This window comes from Phymastichus coffea, unplaced genomic scaffold, assembly GCF_024137745.1.
Source record: "Phymastichus coffea isolate CEN01 unplaced genomic scaffold, Cenicafe_Pcof_1.1 PCOF00163, whole genome shotgun sequence".
In the NCBI taxonomy this organism is placed as follows: domain Eukaryota; kingdom Metazoa; phylum Arthropoda; class Insecta; order Hymenoptera; family Eulophidae; genus Phymastichus; species Phymastichus coffea.
Genome location: NW_026706974.1, coordinates 270,499 through 291,581, shown reverse-complemented (window position 1 = coordinate 291,581; position 21,083 = coordinate 270,499). Strand labels below are relative to the sequence as shown.

Below are 21,083 nucleotides of genomic sequence, written 5' to 3'. Positions count from 1 at the left end.
ATAGTGTCATTGTTGTTATTATTGGATATTTCAATCCATTGCTGCATATACTCTGCAATTCAAACTACAAAACTAAAATTTTGTATATAATTAAATAGCTATACGAAATTTCTTAAAATGTGTATATTTGATTATTAATCCGTCCTTTTCTAAGTCATAAAAAAGTACGAATATCAATGCGCGAGGTATGTTTCCGAAGTAAATATGTCTGTGACAACCGATATTACGGATTTATAAAAACGATTAATTTTAATCCTTTGATCGTTTTAGTTCATGATACCAATAATTTTTTTTTTTTATTTCGAGAAAACAGTCAGGAACTATATATAGTTAATGTAAATATTGATAAATGTAGAAGAAACGTACACAAAAATAATAAACGGAATCAAATAATTTGTCTTGAGCGTTTGAAGTGGTTTTCGAAGAACATTTGGTGCAATTTTTCAACATCTAGAGACTACAGTTAAATCGTTACGTGAGTATAACTAATATTTTTCTTTGTTTATTATTACTCTTATACTTGACAAAGAAACTTTTTGAGTGCCGAATGATTCAAATTAAATAATATCTTTCCCTGTTATATATTCAATAATTAATATTGAAAAATGTACTAATATAACATTCGGCATTCTTTTTATCGCATCTCCTTATCATATCTAATAAGGCACAAGATTCATGACTGAAATTAAGTAATAAATTTTATTCCCAGCTAAAATGTGATCATCTCTTTATTGGCTTGAGTATGGAAGGATATGTAGCATTTAATTTTTCAGGTGTTATTATACGTAGCATTACGTACCGCAATAAAGTAAATAAAATTTATTGGCACAATTCATTTTCCTTCTAAATAAACATATATTGTAATTTTATTACTGCGTTTCATAAAATATAAGAACATAGCTACTGCATTATATGCACGGTTGGACACTTACAGTCAATAATGTAGTCACAGTTCTTTCGGGAATAAAAACTATGCTACTTGAAAGTAAAGTAGATAGATTTCTACATGATTAGATATGGCAAAACCAAAGTTCTGCGAGAACAGCATTCCTATCCTCAGAAATAATCTTTTACCTTACTTGTTTTGCACAATACACTACATTAATTAATAATAATATAATTATAAATTAATATTTTTAACAAGATTATAAACTCATGATTAATGTCATCTGTATGATATACCTTGTTAATAAAATTGATTTTGGTACATATTACATTATTCTGTAAAATAATGGAACTTGTCGTATAAAAGAAAGGATATTATAAAAGAGATATCATTTTTCATGTTTATTAGAAAATATTTAAATTTTTCATACAAATGCATAGTTAAAAATCAACTAAGTACGTGTATTCGCCAATATTATTTCAAAAGGCTGCATTTGTTAAACTTTTCAATAAAATTTCAATTGTTGGGTGCAGAACATTAATAATATAATTTTGGATATGCGACAAAAACTTAATTGGATAGATATTATTGTACATTAAAACTATTTAATACTTTACAATAAAAATATAAATTGTAAGCTTATAATGTACATAAACGTTGACATATTTTGTATATTAAACTATATATATATAATTTATATATATATATATAGTCTGTATGTATGTATGTTTGTATGTATGTATGTCAATATTGGTACCGACTTATTGACTTCAGCATATGTTTGAAATTAATTGTAAATATCAAAAGAAAACTTAATGCAAATTAATCCAAGACCTTCATGTTTCGAAATTTCACACAACATATCGATATCATAAAGGCATAATAATTTGTAAAATTGGAAATTATAAATAGTCGTGGTTCCACCACTTATTATAAATCAATGGAAAGTAGCAGGGCAAAATATTTTATGTAGATATTAGTCATATGGTATTCATAAATGATAAAAATTGTCAATATGTATAGTCTCAAAAACGTGGTTCTTTTGAAGCCCTTCATATTTTCTTAGAAATATCTTTTATTTATTTTTATTGTAGAGTGAATGATTATGTCAGTACAGTACTTTGTCAATTAAAGTTAATTTATACATATCTATATCTACTATTTGAGACGTACAGCGAAGGTACTGCGATTGTACTATAATATATACCGCAATAATAAAAAATTAAACGCTCAATTTGTATTTCCGAAATTATAAAACAATCATGACATAAATATACTTTTTACAAGTATTGCAAGTCATGGAAATATAAAACGAGCCTTTAATTTGACCCAACTACATTTTAATGAAGATAATTCTCGTCTCATTCATAAATTCTAAAATTACAAAAGTTTTGCATGATTTTACTTTGAGACGAGAGTAGTAACTCGCCGTGGTCATTTTTTGTAGAGTGCGCCTGTAAGACTAGGAGTCAGTATTAGGTCCAATTACATTTACTTTAATATCATTGCATTCTGGACACTTTCATTACACTGGAACTAGTTTAGGGGTGTTAATTGTAAAAAAAAGTATTTTTCAATACAACGAAAAATGTTTTTAATAAACTACTTTTTTAATTCATTGCAACCTATACTAATATATGACCCAAGGCTTTGGCAGTGTCTTAAATTCGATTCTCGTATTCTCTTATGTTTGATTCAATAAAACAGTTTTCATTCGCACGGGTATTTATAAACGTATTTTGATATTATGAAAGTCATATTTAATAATCATACGATTAACGTCAAAATCTTTTCACCAATCCGAAAAAATCGACCTCTTTGATCTTTGATATGCTTCATTATCATCGAAGTACGAAATTACTTTCGGTAAAACTCTTGGCGCTAATTGTCCAGATTCCGTACACGATCGACAACAGAATTTTGCGTAGTATTGATGTTGACAATATCTGGCTGTGACAATGAGAGTGCAGTTAGCTAGATCTTTGTTGTCTTGACAAAGAGGGTCGACGTAAACATCTGTGGAATAATATTAATCCATTAGTTGCAGATTTCTCATACATTTTCCAAATAGAATAGTACAATTAAGAAATTTTTGACAAATACCATCAACGCGAATATGTACATCTTGCGACTGTAATGAATATTGATTAACGCCCTCACAGCGATAATCGCCGCTGTCACTCTTATTTGATGGATAAATAATTAAATCGTTGTTTTCTGAAAAACAATGAAATTTGTTAGGATATTATAATTCTTTTTCATTTCAATTTTTTTACCTGTAATTCTTATTCGATCGTCTTGTACTATAGGGATTTCATTTTTATACCATGTGATAACTGGATTTGGCGTTCCTGTTGCTCGGCAATGCAACATAATTCGGCCACCCGATACGTACTGTGCTTGAGGTTTTGTCACATTCACTCGAACTGGAGCTATTTACAATAAAATATATATAAAAATTTATACCGACAAAAAATCAATAAATAAAATAATAAGTTACGAGGTTAGTAAAAAAAAATTATCTCATACGTTTAAAGCTTATAAAAAACATTGCATGTATAAAACTAAAAACTACAAGTTAGTACTAGTCCATTTGTCATGCGATTTATAGCAGCACAAACTATTGTAGAACACTGCAAACTAGTATTAGCAATCACACAAATGTTAACGTAGAAATACTTTAGCAAATAAATTTGCGCTTTGAAAAGTTTCTGAAATAAATGAAACCATTACATGACTTTACTCTCATCTAACTTACTTGGGCGAGCATAAGGAGGAGGCAGAGTTGTAAGTGGTATGACAGCTGGAATCTCATACTTTTTAGTGGTGTAGATAGGAGTGTAAGTTTGGTTCTGCTGAACTTGGTTACGATCTGGTCTGTAAGGCCATTTGGGTTTTTCAGGTCTCTGGGGTGGTTGTACCAAGTATTGAGTGTAATGTTGTTGATCAGGTGGAACGTTAGCGACAGGACCAACTGCTTGTAATACAGTCGACCATTCGGCTGGTTTTCCAATGCCGTTGAACGCTTGACAAGTATAGATACCAAGCATAGTAAGCGTGACAGAGTGAATAAGTAAGGTATTCTCAGAGCCCTGGTGATATTGCTCAGTGTTCAATGGTAGCATGCTATCGTTACGCCACCATGTAACCATTGGTCGAGGCCAACCAACAGCGTAGCAATGCAATATAGTTGGTGAGTTCAGGTTGACTGTGATCGATCGGTTTGGCTCGTCTATTATTGCTGGTGGATTGTCGTGCGGCTCTGTTTCCCAAGTGCAAAAGCATGCGTGATTTGTTTTTTAGTTTAAATAATGTTAGTCTACACATTTTTCAAAGTTACATTAGATATTAAAAGTGCTTTTTCCTTGAATCACACCATACTAGATAGAATTAGTAAGATTACAAAGCACACACAACAATTATAGCTGTACATTTATCCAGTGAACCAACAACTAATCAACACTTACATTTAATTTTATGGATACAACTATTGTGTTATTAATCTAACTGCATTTTACTTACCGGTAACTTCTAATTGATATTGTATGTTAATTGGTACTGTGATTCCATTGTCTGCGGTACAAATGTAAATGCCAGTGTCAACAGGATATAAATTGGTAATCTGTAAAGATCCATCTCCTAGTATACGTCTTCTATTTTCTTCACGTTCAATCTGTATTAAAATTCAAGAGTATTAGTAATAAGATAAGCAAAGATTATCTTTAAAATCGAATAGCAGATTCTCGATTTATTTGTATTATTAAAACTCACGATTTTGGCATCTTTTTTCCACATGATAGTTGGTTTAGGTGTACCGACAACTACGCAATGCATCGTGACGTATCCACCCTCCTCAGCAGTGACATTTGGCGTTGCTGGCTGCTCTATTGCAACTGGTTCATATCCTGGTGGTAAAGTTTCCTGATTATCACGGTATGGTGGCGGAGTCGTGTATATTTCTTCGGACGCTGGACTAAGACAAGAAGCACCACATCCATTGTGGCAACATTTCTGCTCGCCGGTACAGTCGGCGTCGGTGTAACATTCCGTTTCACATCTTGTGCTGTTCGATACGACTGGACATCTTCCGGGTTTGGTAACTGTATACATTTATTCAAAACATTTATTAATACGTTCGTTATAAATTAATATAACCTATCAATGTATATGCGACTTTACCTGGATTACAAACTCCTCTGTACTCTGTGCCTTCTCTAGTTTGTACAAGGACAACCGCGCACTTGTGACCTTCGCTACATGAAATTGATTGGCATGGTTCAACGCACCGACAGCGTTGACAGTTCTGTGAGTCAACATAGTCTTCCTGACCGTAGGGACAATGAAGTTGTGCACAGTATTCCATAGCTTCGGCACAAGGATCCTTTGTGTCCTGTCCATCGTCCGGAATACTGTTGACTTCTAGAATATTATGAATACGAATATGAATCATAGATATAAGCAAGAAAAAATTATTATTAAGGATGGAAATAGATTTTCTAAAAATGTATTCCATAGCATAGTATATACAGCAGCATAACGGTGGCTTTGCTAAAATTGGGCAAATATATTACAGGAGCATATATATTACACAGCAATTTATTATTATTGGACGTAATATTTACATGAATATCTAAAGCATTTTATTTGATTTGAGGTAATGAAATTATCTAGAAAATAATTATTGTACGCATGCTGATCCCTTAAAAATTAACTTGGTTTATCATTATGAACTTACGACGACAAACTTTAAGACAAGAATCAATAGTCTTAAAGTTGTTACGATTTCCACCACAACCAGTGTAAATAAATGCCCTGCATGTTTGATATTCATCATCATAATAGAATCTCTTGTAATTGCCAACAGAACACGATCCAACATCAACAGGTTCTTTGCAGATTGCTAAACCACATCATTAAACGTGTTACATAATTTTATCTTTTTCATTTCAACATGAATGCATTAAAAATTTGAATTACTAAAGTCGAAAAGTAATATTTCACGAATCAAGGATAACTTACTTAAATCGGTAGATGCAGTTGCATTTCCAGTTTGTACTGGTTCTTCATGATGAATGCAAACCGATTCGCACTCGTTAGCTGTGCTGAATCGATTAGCGTTTCCATCACAGCCACCGTAGGTGAATTCGCGACAAGCTCTATATGTGACATCGTAGTAGTATTTCGGGAATACGCCTCGACAAGGACCTTGATCGCGTGGTAAATTACAAATATCTAGAAGCAAACAATAGAATTTGAATGATCCTCCCCTTAAGTAAACATGTAAAGGCTTATCCCAATGTCCTCATTGAAATCATTTTTATACTATTATCTCTATTATTCGAACAGTAACAACAAAACTAATGATGGATTTTATTGAATCCAATCTATATTGAATAAAAAACGTCAAACAATTTTAGTCAACAATAAAGTCTTACCTTGGTTTCTGAAAATTCCACACAACCTTTGGCACTGCTCTTCAGTCTGGAATCTATTAGCGTTACCCTCGCAGCCACCATAGATGAATGCTTGGCAAGCTTGATTATTACTATCATAGTAATAAGCAGTAGTCTCAGCATGACATGGTCCAGCGTCAGCTGGTTCGAGACAAGCTTCCAGTTGAGGACTATGCACTGATGATCTTGTTGGGGGTACCGTCGACAGTGTTACGACAGTATGTGACCCTGGTTGCCTTCTACGACAACGTTGCTCACAAACACGTAAGTCGTCAAAGTTGTTCTTGTTTCCTTGACAGCCACTATAGGCGAATTGGTAGCAAGCGTCCGCGCGCCGATCGTAATAAAATCGAGATATTGAGTCATTACACGGCCCGACCATTGGTGGCATTGTGCATGGATCTGAAATGAAAAATACATTTGAAATGAAACCGTAAATTTTTTGAATATTGAAGTGTAATAATAATTATTCACACCTTGAACGTCACCACATCGGTTCTCGCACTCTTCGCGGGAATTGAAGTTGTTTCCATTGCTTCCGCAGCCACTGTAGACAAACTGTTTACAGAAACCTTCTCTGCTGTCGTAGAACCATTTGGTAATGTATTGTTGGCAGGAGCCTCGTTGTTCAGGTAGGAAGCAGTATTCTATAAAAATATTTTTATCGTTTTTACTTTTAGTGTTCGCTTTTGTTTTGTTCATCTTTCAATTTTTTTCTTACCCGATGTAAATGAACCCTCGACAGGTGCACTGGTTGTCGAAATGAAAAGTGCAGTTCTAAAACATCTACCTTCGCATTCTTGTTCCGTTTGGAAGTTATTGTGATTACCTCCACAGCCACCGTAATAGAATTGCCTACATCTTTGCTCCATTGAGTCGAAATACCAGCGTTGCGTGTAATTATGACATGCGCCAAGAAGCGCTGGCAGTAAGCAAGTGTCTTGTTCTATGTTATGAAAGATATTTAGATTAATTTAGGTTTTTAATTTAAAGTCTATAACTAAAATGTTCACAACTACACAACTACAATTTTAAGCGATTTAAATAATATCTACTCAATATTACCAAAAAATAATCAGATCTAAAAATATATTTATTGCTTATTAAAAAATCTAATAATATTATATTAAGCTGGTTAGATAACGTAAAGAGAACTCCTTACCGTGTTTGGATGGACAATCTGACTCGCATGCATCTTTAGAGGCATAATTATTTTTATTGCCACCACAGCCAGTGTAATAAAATGGCATGCAACGATTCTCCTGCTGATCAAAGTGCCAACGCGCAAGCTTCTCCGTACAGTTGCCCTCCGAACGTGGCAGCGAACATGATTCTGTTTATAGTGAGTTCAAATACAAGTCATGCATGTGTTAGTAATTACCAAAAACAAACTCAGTGGACTAATTCTAAGTGACTAAATTTTATGGTGACACCAAAGTTCTAACCATCACCATAACCAATTTGCGATGTATTTCTATAATTTCTACTTGAATGTTAATCAAATGGAGTTATTCAGATACCTTCCTTTTTCTATTGCCATTCTTACTATAACTTTTATTTTTGCAAATACTTTTATTATTATGCTCACGGTGAAAAAAGAAAATTTTAGAAAGTGCGCGAATGTCAATGGATATACGTGGAAGCATGTTCGTCAGTGAATTGGGGGGATGCAATTATTCAATGTAGAGTTTATTGGATATTAGTCCTACTTATTACCGAATAAATTTAAGACATTAGTGTGCGCGTTTTCTATGTACTTGATCGAAAGCAACTTGACTTCCAGCATCATATGTGGGCTATACAGTAACTCAAAACAAATAACGCGTATGTGCATTTCTTTAAACTTAACAAAGCACTACAAGAAGTCTTCGGATCGCTTGATATCCTATACCTCGGTTTATACAGCGGTCTTCGCACGCAGTTTGAGTACGAAATTTATTGCCGTTGCCTTTGCAACCGCCAAAAATGAATTTCCTACATTCCAGACGTTTCGTATCATAATACCAACGTAGCAAAGAGCCAGGACAAGGTCCCGCATCTTTTTCCAATACGCACACGTCCTTCATTACTGAAATTTTATATATAAAATACGGATAGTTGCAAATATTTTATTTTATGTACGTAGTTGTCAATATTTTTCTTTCTTTATGTCGAAATTTTTTAAATTAAACATCGAAGAGACTTAAACCTAATTGATAGTTGATAAATAAAAGTTCATGCTTATTAAGTAGTCAAGTCAACGTAATTAGTATTCGAAAATTCTATCAAATCACTTATTAAAAGTTTCAAATGTTATTACTCAAACAATTTTTTCACTCAAAAAAAAAAAAAAAAAAAATAGAAAACAACAACTTTTAAAGAAAACCTATTATTTTTACTAAATAAAATATTAGATATTACTCGTATTAGCAAGCACATAGGTTTTTAATTTACCTCGACTTTGTCCGGGTTGTAAACATTGTTGGCGACAAGCTAAATCTGTTGGATAATTGTTTGCGTTGGCTTTGCATCCTCCGTATTTGAATTGTTCGCAGTTTTGTGATTCTTTGTTATAGTACCACCTTGTGAAGTTCCCTTCGCAAGGTCCAGGTTCTTTGTCAAGTAAGCATGGATCTGATAAAAAGTACAAAAGTTAAGGTAATTTTTCTTATACAACAGTTATCGATTGCAATAACGCATTTACCAGTATCAGTAGACTCAGAGCAAAGTTCCTCACATTCTTGACGAGTTTTGAAATTATTTTTATTTCCAAGACAGCCTGAATAAATGAATTGACCGCATTGCTTTCTATCGACATCGTAATACCAAGTTGGGTAGTAACCTTCGCAAGGTCCACCGATCTTGGGTAATTTACAAACATCTGTGCAAAAAAAAGAAAAAAAATATAACTCCTCTCGTTTATTAAAAATTTTTGACTGAAATACATTACCTTTTCCTTTGGGCTCGACACAAATAGCTTTGCAGTCCTCCTGAGTCTTGAATCGATTGTCGTTGCCGCCGCAACCTCCGTACCAGAATCTCGAGCAACCACCGTACTCAGTGTCGTAGAACCACTTGACGCTGAACTCGCGACAAGTGCCCCTGTCCCTTGGTAAAGCACATGCGGCTTGCATATTCGGCGGTACTTTGAGACAACCCTCAAAGTTTTCTCCCTGAGCTTCCTCAATTCCGTCGGGACAGCAACCAAATTTAGAAGTGTCACAAGTACAGCCGGCATAGTTTGGCCCTTTAGCTGAAGTTCTTCCATCGGAGCAGCATTTGAATTCGGTGTTTTCGCATCCACAACCTTCAAAATAATTATTAGCAGGAATTAGATAACATATTCCTTATACAGAAAATTATTTTTACTTAAGAGTATTTTACCTTGGTTACGAGGTCCTTTAGCAGCAGTAATGCCATCAGGACAACAGCCGAATTGATATGTATAACAAGGACATCCCTCATAGTTTGATCCTGCTGCAGGCGTAAATCTGTCTGGGCAACATCCGTGTTCCATGTAAACACAACCGCATCCCTTATTATTAGATCCGGTAGCAGCAGTTTTATTGTCAGGGCAGCATCCGAATCTAGACCATTGACATCCGCAACCATAAAAGTCAGACCCACGAGCTGGCGTGATGTTATCAGGACAACACTTGAACGGACTCGACAGGCAGCAGCCTTCTTTGTTATATCCATGAGCTGGCGTTTTGTTATCATCACAGCATCCGTACGTCGTATTGTCACATGGCAGTGCACATCCGGTGTTGTTTGGACCAAGAGCTAAAAGTAAATCACAATTATTGTGCGTCATTTAACTGGAAAATTATAAAATACTTTAATAAAACATATTTACCAGCAGTAGTGTTGTCAGGACAGCATCCAAAGTATGATGCAGTACAGTTTTTGGTATTAATAACATCACATCCTTTGAAGTTGGTACCATTAGCAGTCTTGTGACCATCAGGGCAACATCCATATGTCGAATTAGCGCAATCTTCGCTGACGCGACTATCTAAATTGACTTTTTGGCATCCTATAAATAAAAGTTTAACAATTTCAACATGACTATAAGTCCATAAATTCTAATTTCCCAACCTGAATTGTACATTACCTTTTCCTTTGGGACCAGTCGCTGCGGTTTTACCATCTGAGCAACATCCATATTTTGTCATATTACAACAACCAAGATTATCTTTGCCAAGTGCTGGTGTTTCTTTGTCAGGGCAGCATCCAAATCTAAAAAAATACATGAAAATTCATGTATCAAGCGATAAAATTAATTATGTGCAAAATTATCAATTACGTAGTCTCGTTGCATGGTTTCTTGCAACCTTCAAAGTCATTGCCTTCTGCAGGTGTAATATTATCTGGACAACATCCAAATAGAGTTTCATGACATTGTTGATCAGGACAACCCTTATTCTTGCGACCGGCTGCAGGTGAAACGCCATCAGGACAACAACCGAATTTAGTTTCTTTGCACGTGTGTGGAATGGGACAGCCTTTAGAGAATGGTCCCTTTGCAGCTGTGATGTTATCAAAACAGCATCCGAATTCAGTATGTTTGCATGGTTTAACTTTTCTAGGTTTGCACTTAGGAAGTTTGGTTTCCGTTGCGATTGCCGTATCAACAGGGCTTGACGTAAACACATCGATAGCTAAAATAAAATGAAGTCTTATTGAAATGAAATTGACAGGTTTGTAATATAAAATAAACTTAACGTACGAGAAGATGATTCTGGTTCTTCAGACGTGCCTTCTGGTGGCGTATCTGTGTATTCTGTTGTTGCTTCAGTTCCAGTTATCGTCTCTTCAGTTCCAGTTGTCATATCAGATTCATTAGGTTTTCCGCTTTCAGTGGACATTCCAGACACAGTTATTTCTTCTGAACCAGTGGTCATATCAGATCCAGTTGCTGTTATCGCTTCGGTAGTCGGGAACGTGTCGATTGTTTCTCCTGATCCGGCTGTATAAAATTCAGTAGATCCACTACTTTTAGAAACAGCAGTTTCATGTAATCCGGTTGTATCAGTTGACTCGAGTGATTCCGAAGTGGCAAACGCTTGAGAGGCTGATGTTTCTTCAGTTAGTTCACTCACTGTCACTGGTGACTCACTTGAACCACCAGATACAGATGGCTCACTTGATCTACTTGTTACAAATGGTTCTGTTGTTTCACCAGATGTAGTTCCTTCCGTGGATTCACTACCCGCTGGCGAAGCTTCACTGTTGTCACTTGTCTCACTAGCTCCAGAAACGTCAGTGATCGTTATTGATGAATCTGTGGTTTCTTCAGTGGATGGTTCTAGAGATAAAAAAAAGTAATGAATTATTTATTATCATAAGTTTTACACTGTCTATTTATACATTGAATTGTATAAGTCTATATTTAATAAAAGAGAAATTTGTACCAGTAGAACTATCTACTGGTGTAGTACTGTAATCTGGCGTTGATTGAGTGTTTTCTGTACTTTCACTGTCTGACGTGAGTGTCGTTTCTGTTGGCTCAGTACTTTCAGTTGAATCGCTAGAAATAGTAGAAGAATCGGTTGAACTAGGAACATCGGACGAAGGACCAGTAGAATAATCAGTCGAGGTCGGTGAACTATCAGTTGAAATGACTATACTGTCAGTTGAACTAGCTGAACTATCAGTAGAACCAGCTGAACTTTCGGTTGAACCCGGTGAATGCTCAATTGTAGTGCCCGCATTATCATGAAAACTACTTATAATTGTGGTTTCGTCTGTTGATTGTTCACTGGCAATATTTTCAGTAAGCTGTTCAGTTAATTTTGTATCATGAGTAGAGTCGGAGGAACCAGTGACACCAAACACTGTAGTTTCACCCGAAACATCAGCTAAACACAAAATAATGCTTAATTTTTTTCCTTCATCAATTTTATAAATAATCTAAAAAAATCATACTTGCGCCAGTTCCTGCAGATGAAAAGTTTTCGGTGGTTACTCTAATACCAGAATCTGTACTATAACTATCACTCGATCCAAATAAGGTTGATCTAGTTTCAGAAGTATCCTCAACACCACTGCCTTCATCAGTTGTAAGTGCTGGGAAAGTAGTATCGTCAACATTACCAGTACCGCTGCCTTCATCGGTAGGAATCCCATCACTGAACATCCTATTTTCGAAAGAAACGCTATATCCTGTACTTTGCATATCATATGGACTTACTGAGGATTCTTCTGTTGACTTGACAGTCGATTCTTCAGTTGGTTCTTGTGAATTCTATTGAGTGCATAATGTTGTTTGAATTATTTATCAATAATGATATAACGATGGCATTAGTTGACAAGAGAAGCAAGTAGCGTAATTCAACTTACATTAGCGTCAAAACTGGGACTAACAGATATAAAGTCTTCTTCTTCTTCCTCTTCGCATTCGTCTTCTGCGGAAACTAGAGGTTTATCCGTTGCTACTGGTATTAAGTCCTCTGAAAAATATAATAATTTGAATAATTTCATTCATATTAAATGGTACCAGTTATAAGATCGAATATGATTAAGTTATAAATTACCATCTGAACACGATACTGCTGCACAGTCTTTATTTTCGTCCATTATAGTTTTATAATCACATTCGTTCGAGGAAACTGTTTTGTTATCCTTCAAGCAAATGACTTGACGTGTCATTTCACCACCACCGCATGGTTGCGAACACTGATAAATCACAAAATTAGGATTAGTAGCGGATAATTAAGACATAAAATAAAAGTGAAAATAATATATTTACTTCGCTCCATGGCCCAGCGAACCATTCACCCTTGCACGTATCGGTTTCAGCCCGGCACTCTTTTGTACTGTTGTATTTTTCGTCTGGCTCGCATTTATCATCGGAAACTTTTGTCATTGTTTCCTCGTCTTTGAATGTTGCACAGAATACTTTGCGAGTTTGAACTCCAGTGCCGCATTCGGCCGAACACTTTAACGATCAAATGTCATTTACAACTTATAAGATACACTTTAACATGATAAAAAAAGACAATAAAATGTAATTTTTACCTTACTCCATTGAGTTTTAACCCACTGATATTCACAATTTTGCGAGGTATCACATTGTTTGGTAACCTCAGGTTTCTTTTCGCTATCACACATACTTTCTGAATAAACGGTGCCGTTTTGCGTGGCACACTGAACTGTTCTAGTCTCTTCGGTAAGGCCACATTTATCGGTGCACTGTGCAAGAAGGAGAGAAAAATTGATAGTTCCGATCGTGTGAATGGAAAGACAATATAAAAGTTTAGCAAACTCACGCCGCTCCAAGGAGATACGACCCAGTCAACTCCCTCGCAAGGCCTTACTTCGCAGGATTTCTCTCTTTCGGGAACTTGGCTCCCACAGGCAGAATCGTCCAATACTTCGATCTTGCCTTCATCGTTTTTTTTGTAGCATGTGACTTTTCTCGTTTGTTTACCTTCGCCGCACAAGTGGTCGCACTGTAAATATCCAATAAATATATACCCTTCGATTACAAGACGGAGAAGAAGTTAACAATAGCGTCTCTTACAGCAGGTAGCACAGAAAAAGGATAGAATTCAATCAAGGATGTAACGTACTCAGCAAAAAAATGTAAAGTACTTGCTGAGAGACGATAGCACTAGATGCAGCAACGAGAGAAGCTCATATAAAACTAATGCACTCACGGGCTTCCAGGGCTCGATATAGAAGAGCGGACAGTCGGTACCCTTGTTGCACTCCTGCTTATTGGTAGGCTTAGAGCCAGCTTGCAAGCACTGAGCCTCGTCAACAACTGTAGGAATACCGCCGGCGATGATCTGCTCGCACTTGACCTCACGTGTCTGCTCGCCGCCTTCGCCGCAATGTTTTGTACAGTTGGACCACTCGCTGGTGACCCATTCGGGTGGGCACGCTTCTGTACCACAACCCTGAGTATCCGCGGGCTCGAGTGTTGGGTCGCACAGCTTCTCGTCGGCTTCTTCGTTGTTGCTACGCTTTACGCAGCTCACTCGACGCGATTGGTAGCCTGAGGGATGTTTACGAGGGCGCATTTACCAACTGGCCGATACTTGCACTACTGGGCTTTCAGCGAAATTGTTTTCCAAGCGAGCTAATACGTATACATTTATATATACGATTGATTGCCCCGATATCAGCTCGAATTCACTTTATTGCGTTTTATTGAATTTGTCGCACGCGCGTGCGCCGAAAGCGTACAATTTTTTCGATTGCTTGAAAAACAAAAATCAAATAGAAGAAACAACGCCTGGTGTACGACAATAAAATTGCAAGCAGTTTAATTCCATAGAGTGGTTGATTAAATTGATACTAAGAGTATTTCCCTTCGATGGAGAAGAACTAGTCGACGTTTCTGTGCGATCGCTCTCTGCCAAAGTTTTCGAATCATCGATGATGTTACGATTATAGGTTGATTGAACTTTATTCATTATTCAAGAAAGGCTAAGTTCAATCGAAGTTTTTTCACTTAGAGAGCAAGAGAAGAAAGGGGGATGGGCGGTGGGCGAAAGAGGTAAACAGAGAGACAGAACAGATAAGACAAACCTCCTCCGCAGCTGGCACTGCAGGATGAGAATTCATCGACGACCCAGGTATAGCTGTCGGGGTCGGTGCGTTGAGAATATTTCTTGGGGATGCTATACTCGTAATCAACTCCGACATTATTATCTTGATATAGCAACTGCAACGATAAAAGTAGTATGATTTTCACTTTTTTTTTCTCAACTTTTTCTCTCAAACTGAATTAGTCGCGCGCGCACACACACGCACACACACGCACACACACACACACCATGAGATTGCGTCCCTCATTAACTTAGATCTCTCTATTCTCTCGCCTCTGTGTAACTAGCAGTTGAGTTATAAGCTCTTTCACTTACCACGACGTAGATGGCCTCTGCGGTCGGGCCGAGGGCAGTTATCGTGTCCGGAGCTGAAAATCCCTGCGGCTCTCTACTGTAATGGAACAGCGTACCGGCGAATCGCTGGCTCCGCGGAAAGTCTATTCTCCAATTGCCATTCAGATAATAGTGCCCAGTCATATTTCGGATCGCTGTCGACAATTTGGTGCAATTTACAAACTTTTGCATCCCCATAGGTTCAACGTCACGTGTCTGTGTGTTCACGTCACAATGCGACTCATTCACTTTCCTCTCATTCAATTTACCAGTTGGTTTTCATACGCTTTGCAATTTATTACATTTTTCAAGCATATCAACAGCGAAATATCTTGCAAAATATTTATACAGATGTACAATGCAGAACATGTTGAAATATTTATTTACAAAAACGTGCGATGTAAGCTTTAGTGTTCTTTCAGTAATTGTGAGAGATAAAAGGATGTTTCGCCTTCGATAAGTAATACATTCCAATTTTATTTACAGAAATGTATATTCGCACTGAATGAACGTGTCGCGAAATAAATTCCAGCCATTTTTCAATTTCGCTGAGATTAAAAAAAACTTTAAGCGCGAGCAATATAACCTTTCATTCAGTAAATTTTGATCAAAATTCTCAACCTAACACTTGCGATGTAATGAAGAAATTTGATAAGATATGAAATGTCGAAGAGTTAAAGATGCAGATAGCTTACGATTCTAAGAATCATTTCGCGACGCATTCTCTGGATTAAGCGTCTTATCATTCTTACCAAGATAATTGTTAGAGGGCCGTATCTCCTTGACAGCAATGTTGGTAGCTCCTTCGGGTATGAGTATGATGTCAGTGTAGCCTATTAGAAAAAAAAAGAATGAAGCTCTTCCAATCGAAATATCCATTTACAACGGCATAAAAAATCAATGCCACTCACCGACTTGTATATTGTCATTGTCGTAGCGGCCACGAACAGTATTGCAGTCGGATCCATCGCCGCCGCACTCACGACAGGCGTCCTCTTTAGCCTGGCTACCCAACATCATGTCACAACCCACCGGCTGTGAACGTCATCCACGTTATGCATTCGTTATTTCAGTAGCTTTACACTAATGAGCCTGACGTATGGCACTGATATGCGCCTGACGCGAGAACTATTACTATTACTATTACTCGTTGTTAACCCCGACAATGACAACTACGGCGGTCATTTGAGTAGCCTTTTTCACGAACGCTTAATTTACGTGCGCTTCAAGTTATTATTTCGTTTTGATTATTTAGCGTGAAATTTCACAGAATCAAATTTAATAAAAGAGACGATAATTTGAACATTAATTCGAAATAGCCACTTTGCCGTTAATCAACCATTGTACGTAAATATACAATATGCATAATGAATTTTGTCATCATTACAAAAAAAAATAATGAATGGACGAACCGCAATAGCACGAACTCAAATTAGACAAGTAAGCGAAATTTTTCACTTTTTTTTTCTTTTTTGTATCACTGCAGGTCTATCACGAATATAGTTGAGCGACGTAAAAAGGTGAGCCGTTCATTTGGTCACTTGCAAAACTCACCCTGCATTTGCCTTCGACGCAGACGTCATTTTTCTCAATATTGCAAAGCGTGCCATCAATCACGCTCTGACGATGCCTATAAAAGAACCTCTCGCCTCGAGGCATGCAATTAAGCTCGCATTTGTTGTGACCACCCGTGTACGGTATCCAGCTGTAAAAGCCAAAAGGAATGCTCTTCTTGTACCACATTGTCAAGTGCCATTTCGAGAATTGGAGATAACTAAAAAGGACAACTTGTCCTTTTGACTTTGTTTCGCTTTGCACAAGCTTCAAAAGGTCGAGAACATCGTTTCGTTCGTTGGGTAGTGAGTTTTTCTTTTAGTACGTGCGTGCCAATTATTCAGAAGCAGCGCGAGCGCACATACGAATGCACATGTAGAGTGCAAAAATCATGAATTATTTACAGAATAAGAGAGGATATGAAAAAACACTCACTCGTAATATACCCCTTCGAAAGGTTTCTGGTTAAATTCTGCGCATTGCTCCGTACGGAAATCCTTTGGCTCTCCTGGACATGGCTTTAACACAATAATAAAAATCAATATGACTGTTCGTGTTATTAAGGGCTGATATATGCGCTGTATGAAAGCTTTTGTTCAACCCATGATATTTCAGAGAATGAGAAAATACCATTCCGAATGATAATTCTTAACGTTCGATAAAACTGAAAATAATTGTTGATCTGGCAAAGTATTGGATTTGCAAAAAATAAGGCGGTTTCCAAAAACAAGCTTCAGAATGAAATCGGCTGAATTAATATTTTCTCAGCAAATGTTCGAATTTGTTTACAAAATTACGCTTTGACATAATATCATAAATCGGATTGAAAAGCATTTCAAAGCTGAAAAATTAATAGGTAAGTAGAGAGAGAGAGAGAGAGAGAGAGAGAGAGAGAGAGAGAGAGAGAGAGAGAGAGAACTGATAAATAAGTGGCAAAAAAATGTTTTGGCTGGCGGCGAAACGTAAACTGGAACGAATAAATAATTAAGCCGTAGAGAGGTGTGCGCGCGAGTACGTCTAACTTGAGGCTTAAAAAGCGAGCGAGTGCTAGCTAGTGAAAAATTTGTAGCTCTGTGTCACGCCTTCTCGCTCTTGCACGATCTGAAAAGCCCTCCACTCGACCCATCAGTCTCAGTGCACCTATTCCGTACATGTATGCGTATGCGTGGAAAGAGCGAAATACCGCGTAAGGGCAATATCGATGAATCGTCGCTTTTCGTCTAAAAAGAGAAAAAAGAAGAAAAGACGTATGTGTACACAAGCTCGGGATTTATGACAGCCGATTTTTCGCTTCATGAAAAGGAAAATATCTACTCTCGTATATGAAAAAAGGGAAAATGACAGCAAGGTTGAGATGAAATGAGAAGGCTGCCGTCGCTCGAGAGGATATGAGAAATTAGGTAAGTATCGTATGTAAAGTTATCATCTCTAAATGGATAAGGTTTATAGTCTTCATGGTAGGCATTTTATCAAGGTTGAGAGAGAGAGAAAGCTCATTGGATTTTCGAGACAAAATTCTTTAAAAGAAATTTTATTTAGACCCCCTGTCTCAAGAAGGCCTAACATGCTTCAATGTCTTTTTGGAGACGAGAAAACTTTTAAGGAATTCTACGGTATTTATCTTTTCATTTAAATAAAATACAGAAATATATCATTTATTAATTTTTATATACCAAATTTTATATCCTAAAAATAAAATTTTCGTTGTAGCTCGACAAATTGTATTTTTTTAAATGAGCTTCCCAAACTCCAGTACAATAATTAATGGCGCAATTTCAGTACTTAAAGGTATTACCGATATAACAATTTATCTTTATGGATGAATGACCCTAAAGCTTACTTCTATTGGAGACTTTCAATCTATTTTAAGTGCCTATGTTCTGTATATCGACATTGCAGCCACTGAATCATTCAAAGCCATCGCATTTTTGGGACAATCCATATTTTATAAAATGTACGCTACAGCGAGTAGATTACTTCTTATGCTAATAATTTAAAAATAGCAATACGAGTCAGACTTGTTAAAAATTTCATTAGAGCAAGATTTTGAAATGTTATTGACGTAGCTTGGAAAAAATATGTTGAAAATGTATATCAACAATATTTTATACAGCGTTATTCTGGTTAATATGTCTGTTACGCAAATACATGCTATTTTTATATTTTAATAAAAATAATTTCATAAAGTTCAATCCTTCTCGCGATAAAAGTTTACACTTCAAAAAGCAAAGTTATTTTGTAAACGGCAACACACAGCATGAATTCAATGTACCTTTTGAACAAATGGCTGCTGATCACATCGCGTTTACGAGATTGCTACCAAGTATCTATCTTTCAAGTTTGAGAGTACGCTGAATCTAGCAAAGTTTTCCGATTCGAAACACGTTTTTCCGGTGCGCAAAGTTATACATATAAAGCTACAGCTAAACGCATTGCTGAATTATTAAGCTTCGGAAAAAGACATTGTAAAGTATAAGTGGGTAGCTTGCCCTCGCACTCACGATCTTTTGGCATCATAGATTAAATAATTGAGCGAGTTTAAACGGGTTGCTCTATCTGTTCTGTCCAGCGATCAATTCGAACTTCCACTACTTTGGCCAATGTTTATTGCAAACCGAATTTCGCGAAAAGTACACCTTGAGAGAGGAAGCACTGTAATAAACGAATTCGTAGGTGGCGGAGGATATATATCTGTCTGGTAGTAACTTAGTGTAAATTAAAACTGGTAAATACGCAATGAATTAAAAATCATAGATCCACTTTTCAGTTAGATACATTTAATAAATTTACTAATGCAATTTTATCATTCATTTGACTGATCAATAATTTTGAGATTAAAAACAAGCTGAGAAATCAAACAGAATAAAATTCATCAATTTTTGAATGCGAGTTCGGGTCGATACCGCAAAAAATTTTAACAATGTGTATATATGTATAGACATATTATTATGTTTACATGTAACAGTATGTATATCGCTTGATCTCGAGTTGATCATTCGTCTTATAGAATAGCTCCCGAGAAATTAAGATTAGTGTATTACAAAATTCAAACGGGATCTGAAAACGATGAGACACATGACGATAATGACATTTATTATAAATGTCATCCATCAGCGAAAGTGAAAGTTTGTTTTATTTACGAAAATATATATTACAAGCCCGATCTGAAAAAGGCAAAAGAAATTATTAAAGAAAAAGATTTACATATTTATATTGAAAATAAATACGATTGAAGATAAAGACATAAATATTTATAGCAACCATAATGCTAAAGTCTTAAGTATTAAGACGAAAATAATAATTGCACAATTCTAACTACAAGAAAGAGATACAGTACAAAAATAGATTTTTAACAATATCATTCAAAATTTTTCTAAGAAAATAGTAAAAAAATATAATGCGACCATCGTCAGACATGAGGAGAATGAATTCACTGACCGAAAGCTGAAATTCTATCACTCAGACAGCTGATCTGTTAATTACAGGTAAAAATGGAATACTAATGGAATAACTATTACCTAACTGAAGTCAGTAATGCTTGGAACTGAACCATTTATCGTTTAACATCCAAATAATTTTATATATAACATTTGGTGCATATCATGATACCATTACGAAAGAACTAAATATCCATATCAACCTGAAACCAACAGAAAGTGTTCTTTATAAAATATTTTAGGATTACGACAGATGATAGACTGAAATGGAAGCGTCATTTAGATTATATTGTTAAAAAATTAGATATATTATATACGTAATATCACAAACAAATAAATTAATATAAAAGCCATAAGGATAATTTCCTATGCACTATTTCATAGCATTACCACTAATGATATTATCGCTCGGGAAGAAGCTTATAGTAATGCTTTGAACAGTATTCAGAAAATAAGTCAATAGGAATACCATATAAAAAAGCAAATAATTTAAAAATCCCTTTTAGAATAAAAAATCACTTCTTATTAGAGCGATAGAAGAAAATCATAATAACCTATCAATAGAATATACCACATCGAAAAGCAGAACGAGGCAAATAATTATGTCTGGTGTTAATAAAATATTAGTCCAACAAAATCATCAGTATGTCGCTAGTAAAATTTTTAGGTAATTTTGATATAAGAATGAAAAATAATAACGTTAAACAGCCCAACAGCATAATATTGTTAAAAAGATGTTTTCAAGATAATACGGACATTCTTATTGATATAGATGAAATTAAGAAAACTGAAATGTAGGGAACGTGATATGAAGATATTTACTTTATTTATGCCTATACATTATTATATACAATTTTAGCTATTAATGGATGCAGAATTTTAT

At 35.8% G+C, this 21,083-nt stretch overlaps 1 protein-coding gene across 1 annotated transcript in view; it reads right to left on the bottom strand.

Moving 5' to 3' along the window:
- Nucleotides 1–1,644: 1,644 nt before the first annotated feature.
- LOC131672955 (papilin) overlaps nt 1,645–21,083 on the bottom strand; it is a 74,620-nt gene continuing 55,181 nt past the window's right edge. Inside the window, exons 5-40 of the mRNA XM_058950537.1 lie at nt 17,199–17,281; nt 16,764–16,914; nt 16,121–16,244; nt 15,962–16,042; nt 15,192–15,364; nt 14,857–14,992; nt 13,980–14,320; nt 13,590–13,772; nt 13,339–13,512; nt 13,070–13,258; nt 12,855–12,996; nt 12,661–12,770; nt 12,247–12,565; nt 11,733–12,179; nt 11,048–11,626; nt 10,625–10,979; nt 10,433–10,557; nt 10,175–10,354; nt 9,703–10,101; nt 9,269–9,625; nt 9,023–9,199; nt 8,773–8,952; nt 8,231–8,407; nt 7,502–7,672; nt 7,061–7,285; nt 6,816–6,986; nt 6,322–6,741; nt 5,906–6,118; nt 5,625–5,786; nt 5,066–5,302; nt 4,658–4,986; nt 4,409–4,559; nt 3,645–4,148; nt 3,163–3,318; nt 2,990–3,103; nt 1,645–2,902 (exon numbers count right to left, since the gene is read on the bottom strand). Coding sequence (XP_058806520.1) covers nt 2,679–2,902; nt 2,990–3,103; nt 3,163–3,318; nt 3,645–4,148; nt 4,409–4,559; nt 4,658–4,986; nt 5,066–5,302; nt 5,625–5,786; nt 5,906–6,118; nt 6,322–6,741; nt 6,816–6,986; nt 7,061–7,285; nt 7,502–7,672; nt 8,231–8,407; nt 8,773–8,952; nt 9,023–9,199; nt 9,269–9,625; nt 9,703–10,101; nt 10,175–10,354; nt 10,433–10,557; nt 10,625–10,979; nt 11,048–11,626; nt 11,733–12,179; nt 12,247–12,565; nt 12,661–12,770; nt 12,855–12,996; nt 13,070–13,258; nt 13,339–13,512; nt 13,590–13,772; nt 13,980–14,320; nt 14,857–14,992; nt 15,192–15,364; nt 15,962–16,042; nt 16,121–16,244; nt 16,764–16,914; nt 17,199–17,281 — 8,259 coding nt within the window. The 3' untranslated portion in view covers nt 1,645–2,678. The remainder of the gene's footprint in view (nt 2,903–2,989; nt 3,104–3,162; nt 3,319–3,644; nt 4,149–4,408; nt 4,560–4,657; nt 4,987–5,065; nt 5,303–5,624; nt 5,787–5,905; nt 6,119–6,321; nt 6,742–6,815; nt 6,987–7,060; nt 7,286–7,501; nt 7,673–8,230; nt 8,408–8,772; nt 8,953–9,022; nt 9,200–9,268; nt 9,626–9,702; nt 10,102–10,174; nt 10,355–10,432; nt 10,558–10,624; nt 10,980–11,047; nt 11,627–11,732; nt 12,180–12,246; nt 12,566–12,660; nt 12,771–12,854; nt 12,997–13,069; nt 13,259–13,338; nt 13,513–13,589; nt 13,773–13,979; nt 14,321–14,856; nt 14,993–15,191; nt 15,365–15,961; nt 16,043–16,120; nt 16,245–16,763; nt 16,915–17,198; nt 17,282–21,083) is intronic.